Here is a 15,995-nt window from a genome sequence, read left to right as displayed (position 1 = left end):
AACATTACAAATTACCATTTAATTTTGTAATGCGGTGTGTTCTTTTGGCGGGGGGAGCATTCAAAGTTGAATTATTGAGGATTTGTATATCTCAAATATTTACACGTGGTGATCATCAAGAGAAAGATGTTTTCAGTGACTTGTAAATTTTTTCTTAATCATTTTGCCGGAAGAATTTTTGCATTTAAGAATCATTCTTTTCCTCTGCCAGAAACAAAGTCTCTTCGCGTGGAATAACCATGCGTGGCTCTGGGAGAGAAATTTCTTAATTTTCTCAATTTGTCGGCCGGGGGAACGCCTTCTAATTCCCAAAATTACCTGACAAACAAAAAGAGTCGGAGATGAGCATAAAAGCCCATGTTGATGAATTGCTCGCAATCAAAATTAATTTATATCAAGTTCTTCAAGTGGTTAATAAATGGAAGAAATATTTCTCTTTTTTTTTGCCCCTCACACCATTTTTATTGTTTTCTCAGCGAAGCTGTAAAGATGTTCTCACAGACTCATGGAGAACTTTTATCCGCATCTTTGGGTGTCTTCTACACAATTAATTTTTCTCCTCTTTGCGATATTTTCCATCCTCAACTTCTCGTCTCAAAAGTTCTTTTCAGACACTTCTCTTCCACACACATAAAGTTTCCTCTTTCCTCCTTCAATATTTCGAGAATTCCCTGTGAGAAATCAATTGAGCTCTATGGGAAATTATTCTTCACGATTGTGTTGGCAATTTTAATCGATAGAAAGGTGCAAGATTCTCAAACTCATGGAAAAATGTTGAAACTTCTTGGAATTTTTATTCAATAGACGTGCTATATATGAGAAGTTTCTGCAGGAGAGAAATATTGGATTCATTTATTGGTTCACCTTTTGCACCACAAGAAAGATTTATCGTGCCAACGAGGAAATCGTCATAATGAGCAGAAAAGTTTTATAAAATGAATTCTATATTCTGCAACTTTCTAAATTTATTTCACTTTAATATTACTTGTTAAAATATACAATGAAGAAAATCTTCTTGAAAAAGCATCTGCGGTTTAATATCCACCAAGTCTTGGCTCTTTCATTGTGATTTATTGTTTTATTATTTTTTGTGTAAAAGAAAAAAAAAAAGAGAGGAATCATTGAGAATAATGTAAGGAAATAAAGATTGTTTTAGAAATAATAAAATATTATGGCTTTAAATGCTTTTCAAGAGGGATTGGTGGGATTTAAAAATGGATTTATGGTATTTGGAATATTTAAATGTATTTTTACTAACTTTTTTTTATTAGAGGCTATCTCCTCATTAATTTTTAAAACATTGAAAAAGATTTCTTTAAATTTTTAAAAGGTACTTGAAGGACTTGTAAGATTGGACTTGTGAATTCCTAGTATTTGTAGTATTTAGAGATTGGTAAAATAAATTATGAAATTATGACGAATTTGTGAGAATTTTGAACATTTTTAGACTTGAAAATAAAACAATTTTTTTATTTCGTGGTATAAAGTATTTGCAGGACTTATGGGATTTGTACTTGTAGGGCTGATAGGACAATTTTCAGGACTTATAACATATTTGGAGAACTTTGGAATATTTAAGACGAGAAAATTATTTTTAAAAGATATTTGAAGGACTTGTAGGATTTGTGGAACTTGTAGGTTAATTTTTAAGGATTTACAGCGGTATTTGTAAGATGAACAAACATTTTTAGACAATAAACAAACCATTTTATATTAATTTGTAGCAATTTGAATTTCTAGGACTTGTGGGACTTGTGGTATTTGTGGGACTTATAACTAAATTTTCAGCACTCAAACTCATTTTTATTACCTTAAATAATTTTCTTGGCGTTTAATCTTTATTTTCTTTTAAACCTTTAAAACATTTTTAAATAAATAATAAAGTAAATTATTTCAATCTTCATTGACACGGTATTGTCATTAATTCCTTCCACCAGTGCAGGTAGTTAAATTATTGATTCCTTCCGGAATGGAGCCCTTTCAGTTCACCCCGAATCAATCTGATATACAAACAACCCCCTTTCTGCGGTTGATAAAATCCCCAACATTGAATCCGGTTTTACTTTACTAAAACGGAACGACAAATATCATCCTTTTCCAGGTAATTTCCTTCCAACTAATGGATTTCCCATCTCACAGACCACCCTGTTGGTTGTTTTCCTCATGTATACATATTTGTATTTTCTTTGAAACTTTGAAATTGGCGAGACTTTGCGTGTGATTTTTCATCTTGTGTGGTGCTACAGGGCAAACATAAGACACGAATGAAAAACCACCCCCCGCATAGACCCCTAAAAATCAACCCCCTTTCTATCGATTTATATTCTCTGACCCTTGAAAAGCCAATCTTCTCCCGTTCTCTCTCTCTCTCTTTAGTTCACAGTGAAAGCTTCACAAACCCCCCATCCTATGTCCGGAAGGGGTGTTTTTGTGTAGCAAAATGACATTCTTCGTGTATGCGCAAGTGGATAGTCACAGAGCACTATTTGCGAGGAGAGAGAGAGAGAGAGCGAAAAAGGTGAACGAGATAGAATGCGGAAGTGAAGTAGGAAGGAAGAAAAGGGAGAAACTAAACTCTGCCGCAGAAGCTATATATCCTCGTGCTATGTATAATGCTACAACAGAGGGTTCATTCAACTGCATTCATCGTCACAATACGGCCGCGGAAAGCCGAATGTGCGAGGGAAATAGCGTGAGAGAGAAATTGTACATCATCCAGGACTTTTCTTCCACTCTCAGCATTTTCCGCTGGAGCACGATGGGGGATGGAAAAAAACGGCAATTTGTCAGGAGAATTTCGCAATAAATTCTATGAGTATTTTTCGCACTTTCTCACAATTCTTTTTCACGCTCCTCCTCCATGGAAGGTAATTTCGCGGAATTAAATATCCTGTGCGATTAAGCAAATAAAACTTTGTATACTCAGGGGAAATTTTCTTCAACACAATGTGGGTTAAAAGCCCTTATTTTTTAAAGTTTTTTTCATCGTACAGGACAGGAGCTCATTTTGCAATGATTTAAGTGATTATATTTAGTTGAATTTTATTCTCTGTGTGAAGTAATTTCAACTCCCTACTTTGGAATATAAATCTTTCAGAGATGACAAAAGGGTTGGGAACCCCATTTCAACGTGAGGTTGAGGGCTCAATTTAAAATGCATTCAGGCAGCTTAAAATGCAATATTTCCCCTTCGGAAAAATCCAAAAATTAAACAAACTTCTAATTTTAGCGCCACCCAAAACTTTCTCAAAGTTGTTAAAATAAAAATAGAATTCTCTCCGCTTGTTAACCCCATTTCTTCGCACTCAATTAAGAGAATTTCGGGAATTAGTTCTTTTTTCGCACTACTACTTCAACGTCATTAATAACGAGAGTAAATTTAATTAAAATAGTCCACAAAATTCATTGGACAATTCCCTCCCTTTTGTCCTTGTTTCGTCTCAATGTAAAAAAAAACTTCTTCTGCGTCAGCATGAGAATTATGATTTTTTGAGTCAATCATAGAAAGAAATATCTTCTCTCTTGATCCTCTCTTTCTTCCCACAATCTTCCTCTACATCTTCTCTATGCTTCTTCCATCCAATTCTCATCCGTCAACAGAGAACGCACAACACGCACAATAAATCATGTGGAATCTTTTTTTATGTGTAGAGAAAAAAAAAACAATCAGAATTATATATCAATAGTCAAAAAATTTCAATGCCCCAGAGATGGGAACTTTTCTTCGCATAGAGATAAGGCAAGAAAAAATAGTATTAATGGAAGAGAGATTGGCTCGCTGACGAGATAAACAAGATATCGGGTTGTTTTCTTATCCCATTTACTGGTCAATCATTCTCCAAAATCATCCTCACACCCAGACGAGGCTTTCATCTCTTCAAACCATTTTTTTTTCTTTGGAGAGAGCTCAAGAAAGATCCTCATTAAGAGATTATCCACCACCCCGAATTTGAAGGAGATCGAAGGGAATATTTCTTTATCCTTTTGTGCGTGTCCTATCGCATTTAGATCTCCCCATTGTGAGGATATCCTGCACTTTCGACATCTGTCCAAACATCAACCCAGACACCTCTCACACATTCATTCGTCTCCACCTCTCAAGGAGCATTCAACGCGCGCATTCTCTCGAAATTGCACATATTTTTTAGGGAAATATTTCAATTTTAATATCGGCGTTGAAAGCATAAAATGAGGGGAGGAATTGTGAAATTCCCATTCAGACTTAAAATATATAGTTGATACGGCGGTGTGTATATTAACTCATATCGATTTTAAGCGCAGACTGCACCACCGAAGCAAGGCGCAGCAATTGGCAGCTGTTGTAAATGATTAAACGTTCTAATTTTATTTATGGCACTTGGAGTGGCTTGAAAATTGTGGTTCATTTGAAATTTCATGAATTTCTCAAAGCTGCTGAAATGCGGAAAACTAATTTTCTTGAGTGGAAAACTTTTTAAATGGAATTTTGATTAATTTTTTTATTATGGGAATGAGATTCTGTCTATTCTGTACTAGAAAAGCTAAGATTTGTAGTACGTGTGTGGCCAAAAGTTTAGGTAATAAACCGAAATTTAGTTTTAAAGAAAAAATATGTCTAATATTCTAAGAAGTTTTAGGTAGGTATACTGAAATTATTATTTACAAAAACAATAATTTTCTTTTAAATTTTTTAATCAGATTAAAATGGCTGAGAAACACGATAAATTCCTAAAACAAATTGTCGAAAAATTTAAAAAACCATTTCCAAAAAAAAATGTTTGAATCTAGAAGAAATCTAGAAAATGTAGAGAAAACTATGAAAAATGTGGGTCCTAAAATTTTCTAGATTAGTTGTATAGCCGAGAAACACGATTGATTTCAGGAATAAATTGTGGAAAAATTTTGAAACTGATATTCAGAAAAATTTTAAATCAGATAAATTAAAGAAAACTTCTGAAACACACAGATCCCTTAATTTTCTAGATCGAATCTACAGAAAATTCATTTTCGTTCAAATTCTTTAATCAGGTAAAGATAGTTGAGAAAATTAATAAGATTTAGGCAATTTGAATCGGATAAATAAGAAGAAAACTATGAAAATCGTAGATTCTGAAATTTCTGGATCCGATAACCCAAAGTTTCATTTACTAAACCAATTCTTAAAAGACTTCAATCAGATATTAAAAATCATAGAAACTCAAGAAACAGAAACTAAACAAATTATTTTAAAAATCTTCAACATCAATGAAAATTTCTGAACTAGTCGGCATGATAATTTTGAGAATTCTAGGTCCTAAAAAATTCTAGATATGATAACATTAAAAATGACAGAACATCAAACTGAATAAGGTAAACTAAAAGTCTAGAGACACATTTTTGGAGTTTCTGAGCTAGATTTAACTATTGTTTGAATTTATTTTTAGAAAATAAATTTGAAAACATTAAAAATGGTTAGAAAACACAAAAAATTGCGAAAACTGAGGGTAGCTGTAGTAAAAGGAAACTTTGTTGAATTTTCTGAACTTTCTGAACCATGTTTAGTCAATTAAAACAAATCAGAAGAACTTAAAGTGAAAGTTCGAAATTTAGGAATGCAAAAAAAAATTCTAGAAACTAAAACCATTTCTGTACTTCCTAAATCGGATATAAGCAACTATTTCAGTTCCAGAAATTTTGGACCTAGAAAAACATAAACTATCTTTTAGAAACCAGCAATATTTCTGAAATTCCTGAACCAGAAAACCAATTAAAATTTTTTCTATTCGTCTCGGAATTCAAGTTTGAAAAAAAAATCAACAGAAAACAAATCAATAACTTATTTTCAGTTGCTAATAAAGGAATCCTGTGAACTACAAATAAATCTACCCTTCTTTCTGTTGATTTCGCGATTAGTTCCCCCTCCAATGCTACACAGAAATAGTAGGTCTAACCTCAACCTCTAGAGAAGCACAAAAGATTGATTTTTTCGCTCCCCATTTCTGCTTCCTCTGGTTCATGTACCTAATATAAAAAAAAGTCGGTACAATGGCACGGGGTCTTTATTAATAGAAAAAGCGAAAGAGATGCACGAGGGAGACGAGATGGGAAAACTGAGAGAAAAACAAACAAATCTATCAGCGAGTCATCGTTGGACTAAACACAAAAAAATATATAATACAAAATTTCTATGAGAAGGACGCGTTTTCTGGTTTACAGATTGATATATAAAGAAGAAATAAAAAATTCTGGAGAAGCTGCAAAAATAAATTTTTCATGGAAATTGGGGGAAAAAATGTCTCTCCTGTTTACCATTTTTTTTCTTCTTGGTGCAATTGAGCCTCAATTGCTGCTGCTGCACAGATTGGATGCTGGGGCGCGACAGCACATTTGAAGTTCAGAAAATCGTGGCGAATGTTTATCCAGAAAAAGACTCCAGATGCACACGATGCACGGGAAATGCTTCGATGGCGTTTTATTTGAATCTAAATGGCTCCTCTCGTAATCTATTTTTGGCGACACACACACACAACACACCACCCAAAAGCACTTTTCCACTACCGACCCTTTGCCGGTGAATTTATTCTGTTTTGTGCTTAAAATTAATTCACTGTTAATTCGCCGAAATTCACTCTGGCTTAAGAATGTGCTAATCCAGCACAATAATGATCGCCACTAATGTAAGATGATCTCTTGGCTAAGAGAGAATTTTTTTCTTGCCAAATTCTTTGAATAGAATTGCTCCACAATCACTCCATAAGAATTTTTTCTTCCTAATCAAAAATAAAACCGGCGCGAAATCGCACAGAACGTTCCTCGGCGGCGTTCGAGCGTCGACTAACACCGCTCAATATTTTGCTGGAAGACCAACCGCGCGGCATGGGATGCTCAATGGAAAGATCAAAGCGAGACCATGAACAAGACTTTTTTTTCTAAATTCAAAATATTTTTTTTTAGTGTGGAATTTGAGAAATTCCTCAAAATGAATCACTAAAAGAGTTTATTTTGTTATATTTTTGCACAATTTGCGTGAAATCTCGTGAAAAATGTGAGGAAAATCCAAATAAACACTGATAGAAATAAAAAAAATTCTCACTTTCCAATAAACTGAGTAGAGACACCTCATTGAGCTTAGACACAAATTAGCCAAGACGCATAGCTTCCACACAACATGCGCATGTAGTGGTAAATTCCATACGTTCTACACGCCCACCATTGCACAGAGAGGGGGACAAATATATTTTTTCTCATGCCATCTCTATACTTTTTACACAAATAAGTCAAGACGCACAGCTTCCACACATTCCACACCTGCGGAACAAATTGAATGAGAAAAAGACGAAGATTGAGGGGCTTTTTGTTCTTTTGCCGTGCAATAAAAAATGAGATGGTGAAGAAAAATAGCACGGCTGTGTCGAAATCAGTCAGATGATAAATCGTGTGCTCGTAATTGGACAACCTAATCAGATTGAGACGGTGTAATTCACACGAAATTAGAAAATAAAGACCGTCTCGGTTCTCATCGATATATTTAAATGTCTATTTAGAAGCTAAACTTCTTGGCTTTTTCAATGCTGATGAGAAGAAATTTTTCATGAAAAAGCTACGAGAGGATTTTTTAAGGATTTATCCTTTAAATTAAATCATGCAACTTCTCGTTCTACAATGCAAATATGCTTTGCATGATTTTCATGCATAATAAAATCATCAATGACTGCCACACTGAGCATAATTGTATGAAGTAGAAATGACATTATATGCTACACGTAATAGCTAATAATTTCCCTAATTTTCTTGCTTAGTTGCAAATTCATCAATTTACAAGTAAATTGCATTTTAATTGATGAATAACTCATTCGGTTTCCACATGAATGGATAGTCCAATGATTGATTAATTTTCCCTTAAAATGAGTCGCTTTCCACCATTAAAATCTTTGAAATGAATCTCTAAAATTTCTTCATTTGCATTTAGAGGATTTTCCTTTATTTTCACTTGATTTTGATTATTTTCCCCACCAAGGAAAATTAAAGAAAATCATCATCTAACGTTAAATTCCACAATACAGTTGAAATGAATTTTCATGTTCCTCACAAGAGTTCGCTATGTGAGACATGTTCCACAAATTAATTTGAATTCATAACGATTACACAACGAATGCGGATTTTTTTTTCAGTGTAGAAAATCCTGAAAATCAATCTCAAAGCGGAAAAATTCTTTAAAAAATTACAAAAAATTAATTCTTAACACCAAAAATAAATTAAAATAAAATAAAGAAAAACAGACATATTAATTTCAGTAAACCCTCCAAATAAATTTCCATAAAAGCGAAATTTTTGTTAAATCGATATTTCAGTTTCCTTGTTAATTCTTCTCGTGAAAATGGACAATATTTCCACAGGAGACCAATTAATCCTCCTCAGCAAGCTTCTGAATCCTTCAGAGGGCCATTCAGACTCAGATGAGGACGACTGTGGCGCCTATGAAGCACCAAAAGTGACTCCAGCAACAATTTCCGCAACACCTTCGCAGCAAAAAGTTTGTCAAACTGTGCAGAAAATTAAGGAGAATTTTCCACGAAATCTAGAGGAATGGGAAGCTCTGGAGGAAACGCACAATGAGGAGCTGGACACGAGGAAAAGGCCAGAGTATCGAATCTCCTACAAGCAGGAAGTGAAGGTGGAGGATGTTTTTCTGAAGATGAGCAATAAAACTTCCGCCACGAGCAGTTGTGAGGACATGACGGTAACAATTGAGCTTCCTGAGGAATCCTGTGATGTGGATTTGATGGAATTGAAGACAACTGATCAAGAAATTGACCTACAAACCCCAATTTATCGCCTTAAACTTTCCCTACCGCATCCAATTGACCCAGACAGGAAGAAAGCAGCCTGGAATCCTGACACGAAAAAGCTAATCTTGACCCTAAGGATGACTCGAGAATTGGATTTTGTGAATTTTTAAAAGAACCAGAAAAAATACTCAATGGTTATAATTTATTCCAACAATACGAATTATGAATAAAAAACTCATTCATATTTCTTCGTGCATTTCGCTTATATTTTTTTTAAATGTCAGAGTAAGACGATGAACTGCGATCACCAAAGAGATCGCATTTTCCATATAGAAGAAAATTCAAATGATCTCGCCGTCGTAAATAATGCAAAAGACTGAGCAAAAGGAAGAGAAACGGAAAGTGAGAAAAACGAAGAGAAAGGTCAAACTCAAATTTTATTCTAAATGGAAAATTTTAAATTATTTATTAAAAAAAGATTTCCCTTCAAATCTTTTCTCTGATATTCGTCAAAAATGCAAGATTGTCGTTAAATTCTTTTCGCTTTGTCATCCCATCTTATCAGTGATTGCATAAAAACACCGGTATGTTATCAGCTTGAAAACATTCGTGGGTTGATAAAGCTTTTTGGCTTTTCTATTTTAAGTTTTTCCACCAAAATCATTCGCCTCATTCGATCTTTAGACGTTCAAGTAACATGGACTTGATTGTGGAACATTTAACATTTCTCAGGGAGAATTATCCCTTGGAAAAGTATCTCTTGGGAGCAGGTGTAGCTGCTGTAACGATCTACTTCTACCGCCGCTACGTTGAAGGTGGACAATTCCGGAAGGATCATGTGAAGATGGATGGGAAAGTTGTTATCATCACAGGGGCCAATACAGGTGAGTCTCTGAACTTTCTTAACGACTCAACGGCCCTCTGTCAATTTAACTTCTAATTTTCTTTAAGGAATTGGGAAGGAAACTGCTCTGGATTTGGCAAGGAGAAATGCAAAAATTTATCTAGCCTGTCGTGACTTTAAGCGCTGTGAAGCAGCTAGATTGGAGATCATTGAAAAGACAGGCAACACCCAGATCTTCAACCGACATCTGGACTTGAGTACCCTGAAGTCTGTTCGCGAGTTTGCAGAGGAGTTTTCACAGGAAGAACAACGACTGGATGTTCTTATTAACAATGCCGGAGTCTTCTATTTGCCTCACTCCATGACTGAGGATGGTTGTGAATTTCACATGCACGTCAACCACTTGGGACACTTCCTACTCACGCATTTGCTCCTTGATCATCTAAAGAAGGCTCCACAGGGGAGGATCGTTAACGTGTCAAGTCTTGGGTATACAAGTGCAAAAATTGAAAAGGACAATCTTCATCTGCTGAAACCAAACAGTTTTAGTAAATTTAAAGCTTATGCCAACTCTAAACTAGCCCAGATCCTTACAACTCAGCGTCTGGCGAAGGAATTGGAAGGTAAAGTCCATTAAATGTTTTTCGGAATTGCTTGATTTCAACAATCGTAGACTAAATTGCCAAAAAAGGATAATTTCGATAAAGCTTTGAGTACACTTAAAGATCAGACAACACTTTTAAGGCAATCATCATGTCTCTATTAATTCCAGGTACAAACGTAACGGTCAACAGTCTTCATCCAGGAGGAATTCAAACTGAAATTGCACGTAATGTAAAAATACCGAAGATTCTCCTCTGGACTATCTTTCCCATCTTCGGTTTCCTCATGGGTAAATCCGTTAAGTCCGGTGCTCAGACAACAATTTGCTGTGCTGTTGACCCAGACTTGGCTACAGTATCTGGACAATACTTCAGGTGAGTCAATTCAAGCTCAATTAGCATCTCCCAGCTTATCTTAATTGTTAATTTATCTGCAGCGATTGCAAGGTTGTGAAGTTTGAGAAGCTAAAACGTCAGGCTAGAGATCAGGAGATCAACGACTACGTGTGGGAGGAGAGTATTCGTCTAGCTAAAATTCCCAGTGATTTCAAATACAAATAAAACCCTTTTTATGTATTTTTAGTAAAAGTTATGTACTGGTTGTGAAGAAATAAAATTGTTTTTGATTACTTAGTTGGATCTAACTGAAAGCAATCTAGCTCTAGTCCTGATCTAGATCTTGATAGGAAGTGAACAACCAAAAAAGAAAAGATTCTTAAAGAAATTTCATTGAAAAATATCAAAATAAAAAACATTTAAACATAAAACTTAAAGAGAAAAAAATCATAGAGCTACTCCACGATCACTTAAAGAGTAACGAAAAGTGCGATCATCGAAATACAATCGCGACTTTTCAGCCTCTGTCGCTCCAGCCAAACATTCTTCCAAATTCACACTCATTCATACTCCATCGGTGATCGAGTTTAGTTGACAAATCTCCAGTCGTGCGAACCAAATTGGCTGGACCACCCGCGATCGAGAGTGAGAGTGATCAAGTGCAAAAGTGATCAAGTCTTAATCGCAATGTTATTCGAAGGGAATTTCGGGTGAAGCCACAAACAACAGAAATTTTGCAATAATTCGTGAATTATTCTCGCGCTCAGAGAGGTGTAAAAGTGAATTTAGGAGTGAAGTAAATTTTAGTGTGAAGTGAATTAGATCGCAACGCCTACACTGTAAAGTCTCGCGATCTTTGAGCTTAAACACCTGGTCGTTTGCCCCGTGAGATTCGCACAAAAGCTCTTCTTGCCAAAACGAAGAAGAAAAAAAAACTCCGCATTATTTGCATAACAATTGTGTGCTCTCAAAGGAGTGGATCTCACGCCACAGGAAGGTAATTTGTCGCATAGTGACGATGCTTCGACCAATTTGGATATTTGTCATCATCTCCTTGGGCTTATCGAATTGCTGGCGAACGGAGAATAGTGAGTGTTTGCCCATATAGAAAAAAATCTTATCGGGATTTTTTTTTGTTGAATTGAATTAATTTTGCACACACCTTTCGCGGCAGAACCAAGGATCTACGGTGATCATGTGCCCACAAAGATGATTGCACCGCATCTCAAGAGAGTCCAGCAACGGATCGTCATGCTGCACGACTACTTTCGCACCAAAGTCATTCCACCCGCCTCCAATATGCTCATTATGGTAAAAAACATTGCGAACCAATACTGATTAGCCTCCATTTAATTGAATTCAATTTCAACTCGCGCGCGCGCGATCGAATTGAGGGATCAAATGGGTTAGAGATCACGTCTTGTTTTCATTAGCAATATACTTAATTGAATTCTATTCTAGATTAAAAAAATAAGTGACGATAATAGACTTCTTGTCAAATGATCTCCTTGGAATGATTTTAGCAAATTATTAATTAATTTTAAATATTTGGCAAATTATTGTCCCATTATGGCTTGATAATTGTCCCATGTTTCGATTTTAAATTAATCGACTGAATATTGATTAATTTTATTAAATTCAGATCAATTAAAATTAAAAACTATAAATCCTCGCAAATTATTAATTAATTTTGAGAACTTTTTGGCAAATTATTGCGCCATTTTGTCTCAATAATTGCCCCATATTTCATTTGAAAATAACTGAATATTAATCAAAGAAAAATTTAAATCAAAATCAATAAAAATTAAAACTATAAATCATTGATAGAAAAATGTCATTTTCTGCATAAATCTAATAAAATTCTTATCACCCAATCATTATTCGTGAGATGGTTGTAAAAAAAATCAAAAAGACATCAAAATTGCTTGCAAAGTTGCAACAAAGTCTTAAAGTTGTCTGATTTATGGTATCTTTATTGGTTCATTGGAGAACAATGATCCTCGGGGCGATCGTAAAACATCCACCACAAGCAAAGAGACTCTCTATGCCATTTTAGCCACAACAAATTGGCATTGGGTTAAGGTGTCAGTGAGTCTGGTAAAGTCCACACATCATCTGCTCAAGAAAACTCCAAGAGACTTGTTCAGATGAAGAAGAGGAAAAAAAATAACGAATGGCGATCGCTTCTTGATTGAAATAACAAACATTTTATGATGACCCGAAAAATATGGAGTCATACTGCTGACTGAATAATTTATTGGTGCGCGTATTGAAATGCCTTCTTATGATTCTTCTCTTTGCGCAGAAGTGGCATCATGGGGCTGCACGGGCGGCACAAAAGTGGGCAGATCAGTGCCGACTCTTGACCCATGACTCACCCAAAGGGCGCTGGATTGACAACTACGGGGCATGTGGCCAGAATATCTTTGTGTCGACACAGAAGGTGCCATGGTGAGTGCAAGATTTTGTTGTTTGATGAACTTTTGAGAGAGAAGCCAAAATGCCACATGAGTGGGCTTTAAGTTATATGAGATCAACTTAACCGGGTAATTAGCATATTTCTCTCACTCGGCCATGCTTCAGCTCTATATGCTCTTCATTGTCGGCTAGATCAGTTAGAGACGTCTTTTCTGGGGGAATTAATATAAAAATTTAAAAAAAATTGTTACTAACCTGACTAAGTTCTTGATCAGACTGAATTTTGACGATCATTAGGTTATCTTTGACGATCTTCAGTGATCCAAGGGCGCGATCTTCGGGTTTCTTTTGCAAAATTCGGTGATTCTTGAGCGATCTTCGGTGATCCTCTTAGAAATCTTAGTGTATTCAATTACATTTTCTTAACTCTTGATCGATCTTCGATAATCAATTCGAATTCAATTCAATTCAATTAATTTATTTCATTTCAATGGGTTTATAACCTTCTGCGTCCATCACCGTCTTAGCGTTCTTACCAACCTCCAGGACCAATCGATGGAAAGGTCCTTTCACTGGTTATATGTTCTTGGTCATTCATTGACTTATTTTACAAAAAGGGGAATGCCCATTGAAAGACTTCAATGAAACTGAGCTATGTGGCTGTGTAGCTGACTTTCTACAAAAAATAATAGGCTTATAGGTTTGATAGGCGATCTTCAGTACTTCCTAAGCGATCTTCGGTGATTCTTTATCGATCTTTTGTAATATTTTGCAATGATCGATACTTCTTAACGATTTTCAGTAACACTCAGACGATCTTCGGTGATCGTCTGGCGATCTTCGGTAATTCTAGAGCGATCTTTGATAATCCTTAGATGATCTTTGATGATCCTCGACGTTAAACAATTAAAATTTTAGAAAAAAAAACTAGAAAGAAATTTCTTACTAACGATTTTCACTAATTCAACAAAAATATTTCCCAAAAAAAAACTTCTAAGCTACGACGTTTGCTAACTGAGGCGCCAATTTATGCAAATCTAACACTTGTCTCAATATTTTGGCGCTAAAGTGACCATTCAGCATAATAAAGCAAGCCAATTAATGTCCCCAGATTAACGATTATCGCCGAAGCTTAGCAATTAGGAAGCATAACAAACACCTGATTCGCGGATTCTAACAATCTTTCAGGCTTTTTGCGTTGCGGATGTGGTTCACGGAACGACAGAACTTCACGTACGGCTCCCCGAAGAATGATCTCCACGTTATTGGGCACTACACGCAAATGGTCTGGGCGGCCACCCACAAAGTCGGCTGCGGACTGGCTAAATGCGCTCGTGGCTTCCGGGGGAAGTCCTACTACAACTACGTATGCAACTACTGCCCCATGTGAGGAACCCAAAACACCCCCGCAAAGCGCCAAAAACAAACATTTTAAAATAAAATAAAATTTCTTCATTTTAGAGGGAATCACGACGACAAACTCGGCTTTCCGTATCAAATTGGACGACCGTGTCAATCGTGCCCGCAGCATTGTCACTCAAAGAGAGTCAGGTGAGAAATCACACACAGCCCACCTTTTTTTTCTTTTTCTTTTTGGGGAATATTAGGCAAAATCAACGTGATTATTTAAATTAATGTAAGACAGGAAGCGAGAAATATTTATGGGAATTATGTGGCTTTTTTCGAACGTCGTTAGAGGTGTTAGAAATTAAATGGAAATGTCAACTGAAAATCTCTTTGAGAGATTTTTTTAATTCATTTAAAATATATTCTTTGCTCATTATTAAAGAATTAACTTTTTAAAAATTAATAAAAGGATTTTTAGTCAACCGTTAAATAACGTATTAATTTAAAAACTTCGCAGATTATGCAAAAATGGCTGCAATGCTGCTGATCTCTGGGCAAACTGTCGGGAGTTGAATAAATGGCCGGGATGGCTGTGCAATACAGCCACTCACGAGGGTCTGGAGCGTCGACGGAACTGCCTGGCCACGTGCACATGCCGCCACAAGATCCACGACTAAAATCCCCGCATAAATCGCGAGGAAAACCACAAATTGCTGCCATAGAAAAACCCCCTCAGATCGACGCAGGATCCCTGAAAGTCCTGAACATCGATCTCCTCTGTGATTGGATTTTTCCTGCACCTCCTTTCCCGGGAATGTATACGCGCGGTGAAAGGGGGAGCATCAAAATTGTACGAAATTAAAGAATTATTATTTGTCTAATTACATCTTTGCGACTCTTTTGATAGCACCACGTTCCGCTCTGATGACCTCCCTCGTCATCAGTCCCCCTTTTAGGGCTCACTCAGGCACATCCTAGCTCTTGGCGTATCGAGCAAAGTTTTACCTGTATTTTGTATGTCATCCGGTCTGGGTGATCGACAGTACTTCCAGGTTCTCCGTGCACTTGCTGCTGGATCAAATACCTGCACACACAACACACAAAAAATCCCAGTCGCACCTTAACCCATTCCGTTCTCACCTCACGTCCAATTTAGCGAAAGCAATTTGTCTTCGCGTGGTCAATGACTCAATCTTCGCGTTGTTTACATTCAATTCCACTCAACGACTTCTTGTATATGCCACCAAATACCCGCCCCCCTGTCCAGCTACCCATTGCGAATAAATTATTTGGACAACTTCTTGTTTCCTTTTTTCCCGCGAAAATTCTTTGCAATTTTTTGATTTATTTTATATAAAACGAGGTAAATTGTCGCTTCGCTCCAATTTACCTCGCCCCGCTTCGCGGGGATTTGTTGCGCTTCGCGCAAATTTTGGAGAGAAAAAATTGTGATGGTTTATAAGTAGATTGAGGCCACTTATCAATCCCGGAGAAAAATTTGCAAAGAGAAGAAATCATTTTCATACAACACTTTAGGCGCCAAATTCAAAAATTTGCAAAAACTGCATGAAATCTCTATGGGGGCTACCTGAAGGGGGGCTTTGGGGGGAAAATGAATACGGCCATCTGAAACCGCCTGTTATAAGGAGCCTCTGTACCAAATTTCATCGCGATCGGATAAACGGTGTGGATTTGTATAGA

The 15,995-nt window shown here is 36.2% G+C and overlaps 4 protein-coding genes across 9 annotated transcripts in view; 3 read left to right on the top strand and 1 right to left on the bottom strand.

The window, feature by feature from the left end:
• LOC129788572 (neural-cadherin) overlaps positions 1 to 7,074 on the bottom strand; it is a 273,188-nt gene extending 266,114 nt beyond the window's left edge. For 5 of the 6 annotated variants that reach the window (XM_055824758.1, XM_055824759.1, XM_055824761.1 and 2 more), the window contains exon 1: positions 6,268 to 7,068. The gene's annotated coding sequence lies outside the window, so the exon portion shown is untranslated. Of the gene's footprint in view, positions 1 to 6,267 lie in introns of all 6 variants that reach the window. The other variant, XM_055824756.1, reaches the window with a different exon arrangement.
• Positions 7,075 to 8,335: 1,261 nt separating this feature from the next.
• LOC129788349 (dynein axonemal assembly factor 6) lies at positions 8,336 to 8,917 on the top strand. Its single transcript, XM_055824316.1, has one exon. The coding sequence runs from the start codon at positions 8,336 to 8,338 to the stop codon at positions 8,915 to 8,917; it is 582 nt and encodes a 193-aa protein (XP_055680291.1).
• Positions 8,918 to 9,391: 474 nt separating this feature from the next.
• On the top strand, positions 9,392 to 10,818 carry LOC129788577 (retinol dehydrogenase 11-like). The gene is made up of 4 exons (XM_055824772.1): positions 9,392 to 9,631; positions 9,699 to 10,214; positions 10,364 to 10,568; positions 10,631 to 10,818. The coding sequence occupies exons 1-4, from the start codon at positions 9,445 to 9,447 to the stop codon at positions 10,752 to 10,754; spliced, it is 1,032 nt and encodes a 343-aa protein (XP_055680747.1). The 5' UTR covers positions 9,392 to 9,444; the 3' UTR covers positions 10,755 to 10,818.
• A 470-nt stretch (positions 10,819 to 11,288) lies between these two features.
• On the top strand, positions 11,289 to 15,105 carry LOC129788578 (cysteine-rich secretory protein 2-like). Its single transcript, XM_055824773.1, has 6 exons — positions 11,289 to 11,617; positions 11,704 to 11,840; positions 12,835 to 12,980; positions 14,136 to 14,333; positions 14,409 to 14,498; positions 14,812 to 15,105. Exons 1-6 carry the CDS (start codon positions 11,548 to 11,550, stop codon positions 14,969 to 14,971), a joined length of 801 nt encoding a protein of 266 aa, XP_055680748.1. The 5' UTR covers positions 11,289 to 11,547; the 3' UTR covers positions 14,972 to 15,105.
• Positions 15,106 to 15,995: the final 890 nt, after the last annotated feature.

The sequence above is a fragment of the Lutzomyia longipalpis genome, chromosome 2 (assembly GCF_024334085.1).
Source record: "Lutzomyia longipalpis isolate SR_M1_2022 chromosome 2, ASM2433408v1".
NCBI classification, from domain to species: domain Eukaryota; kingdom Metazoa; phylum Arthropoda; class Insecta; order Diptera; family Psychodidae; genus Lutzomyia; species Lutzomyia longipalpis.
This window is presented reverse-complemented; position numbering and strand designations above follow the sequence as displayed.

Bases quoted from the DNA above. Each gene is read 5' to 3' on its own strand.
- LOC129788349 (XM_055824316.1), top strand. From the start codon at position 8,336: ATGGACAATATTTCCACAGGAGACCAATTAATCCTCCTCAGCAAGCTT.
- LOC129788577 (XM_055824772.1), top strand. From the start codon at position 9,445: ATGGACTTGATTGTGGAACATTTAACATTTCTCAGGGAGAATTATCCC. The intron at 10,215-10,363 runs GTAAAGTCCATT...TATTAATTCCAG, and splicing joins TCTGGCGAAGGAATTGGAAG to GTACAAACGTAACGGTCAAC. The intron at 10,569-10,630 runs GTGAGTCAATTC...ATTTATCTGCAG, and splicing joins GTATCTGGACAATACTTCAG to CGATTGCAAGGTTGTGAAGT.
- LOC129788578 (XM_055824773.1), top strand. From the start codon at position 11,548: ATGCTTCGACCAATTTGGATATTTGTCATCATCTCCTTGGGCTTATCG. The intron at 11,841-12,834 runs GTAAAAAACATT...CTCTTTGCGCAG, and splicing joins CCTCCAATATGCTCATTATG to AAGTGGCATCATGGGGCTGC. The intron at 14,334-14,408 runs GTGAGGAACCCA...TCTTCATTTTAG, and splicing joins GTATGCAACTACTGCCCCAT to AGGGAATCACGACGACAAAC.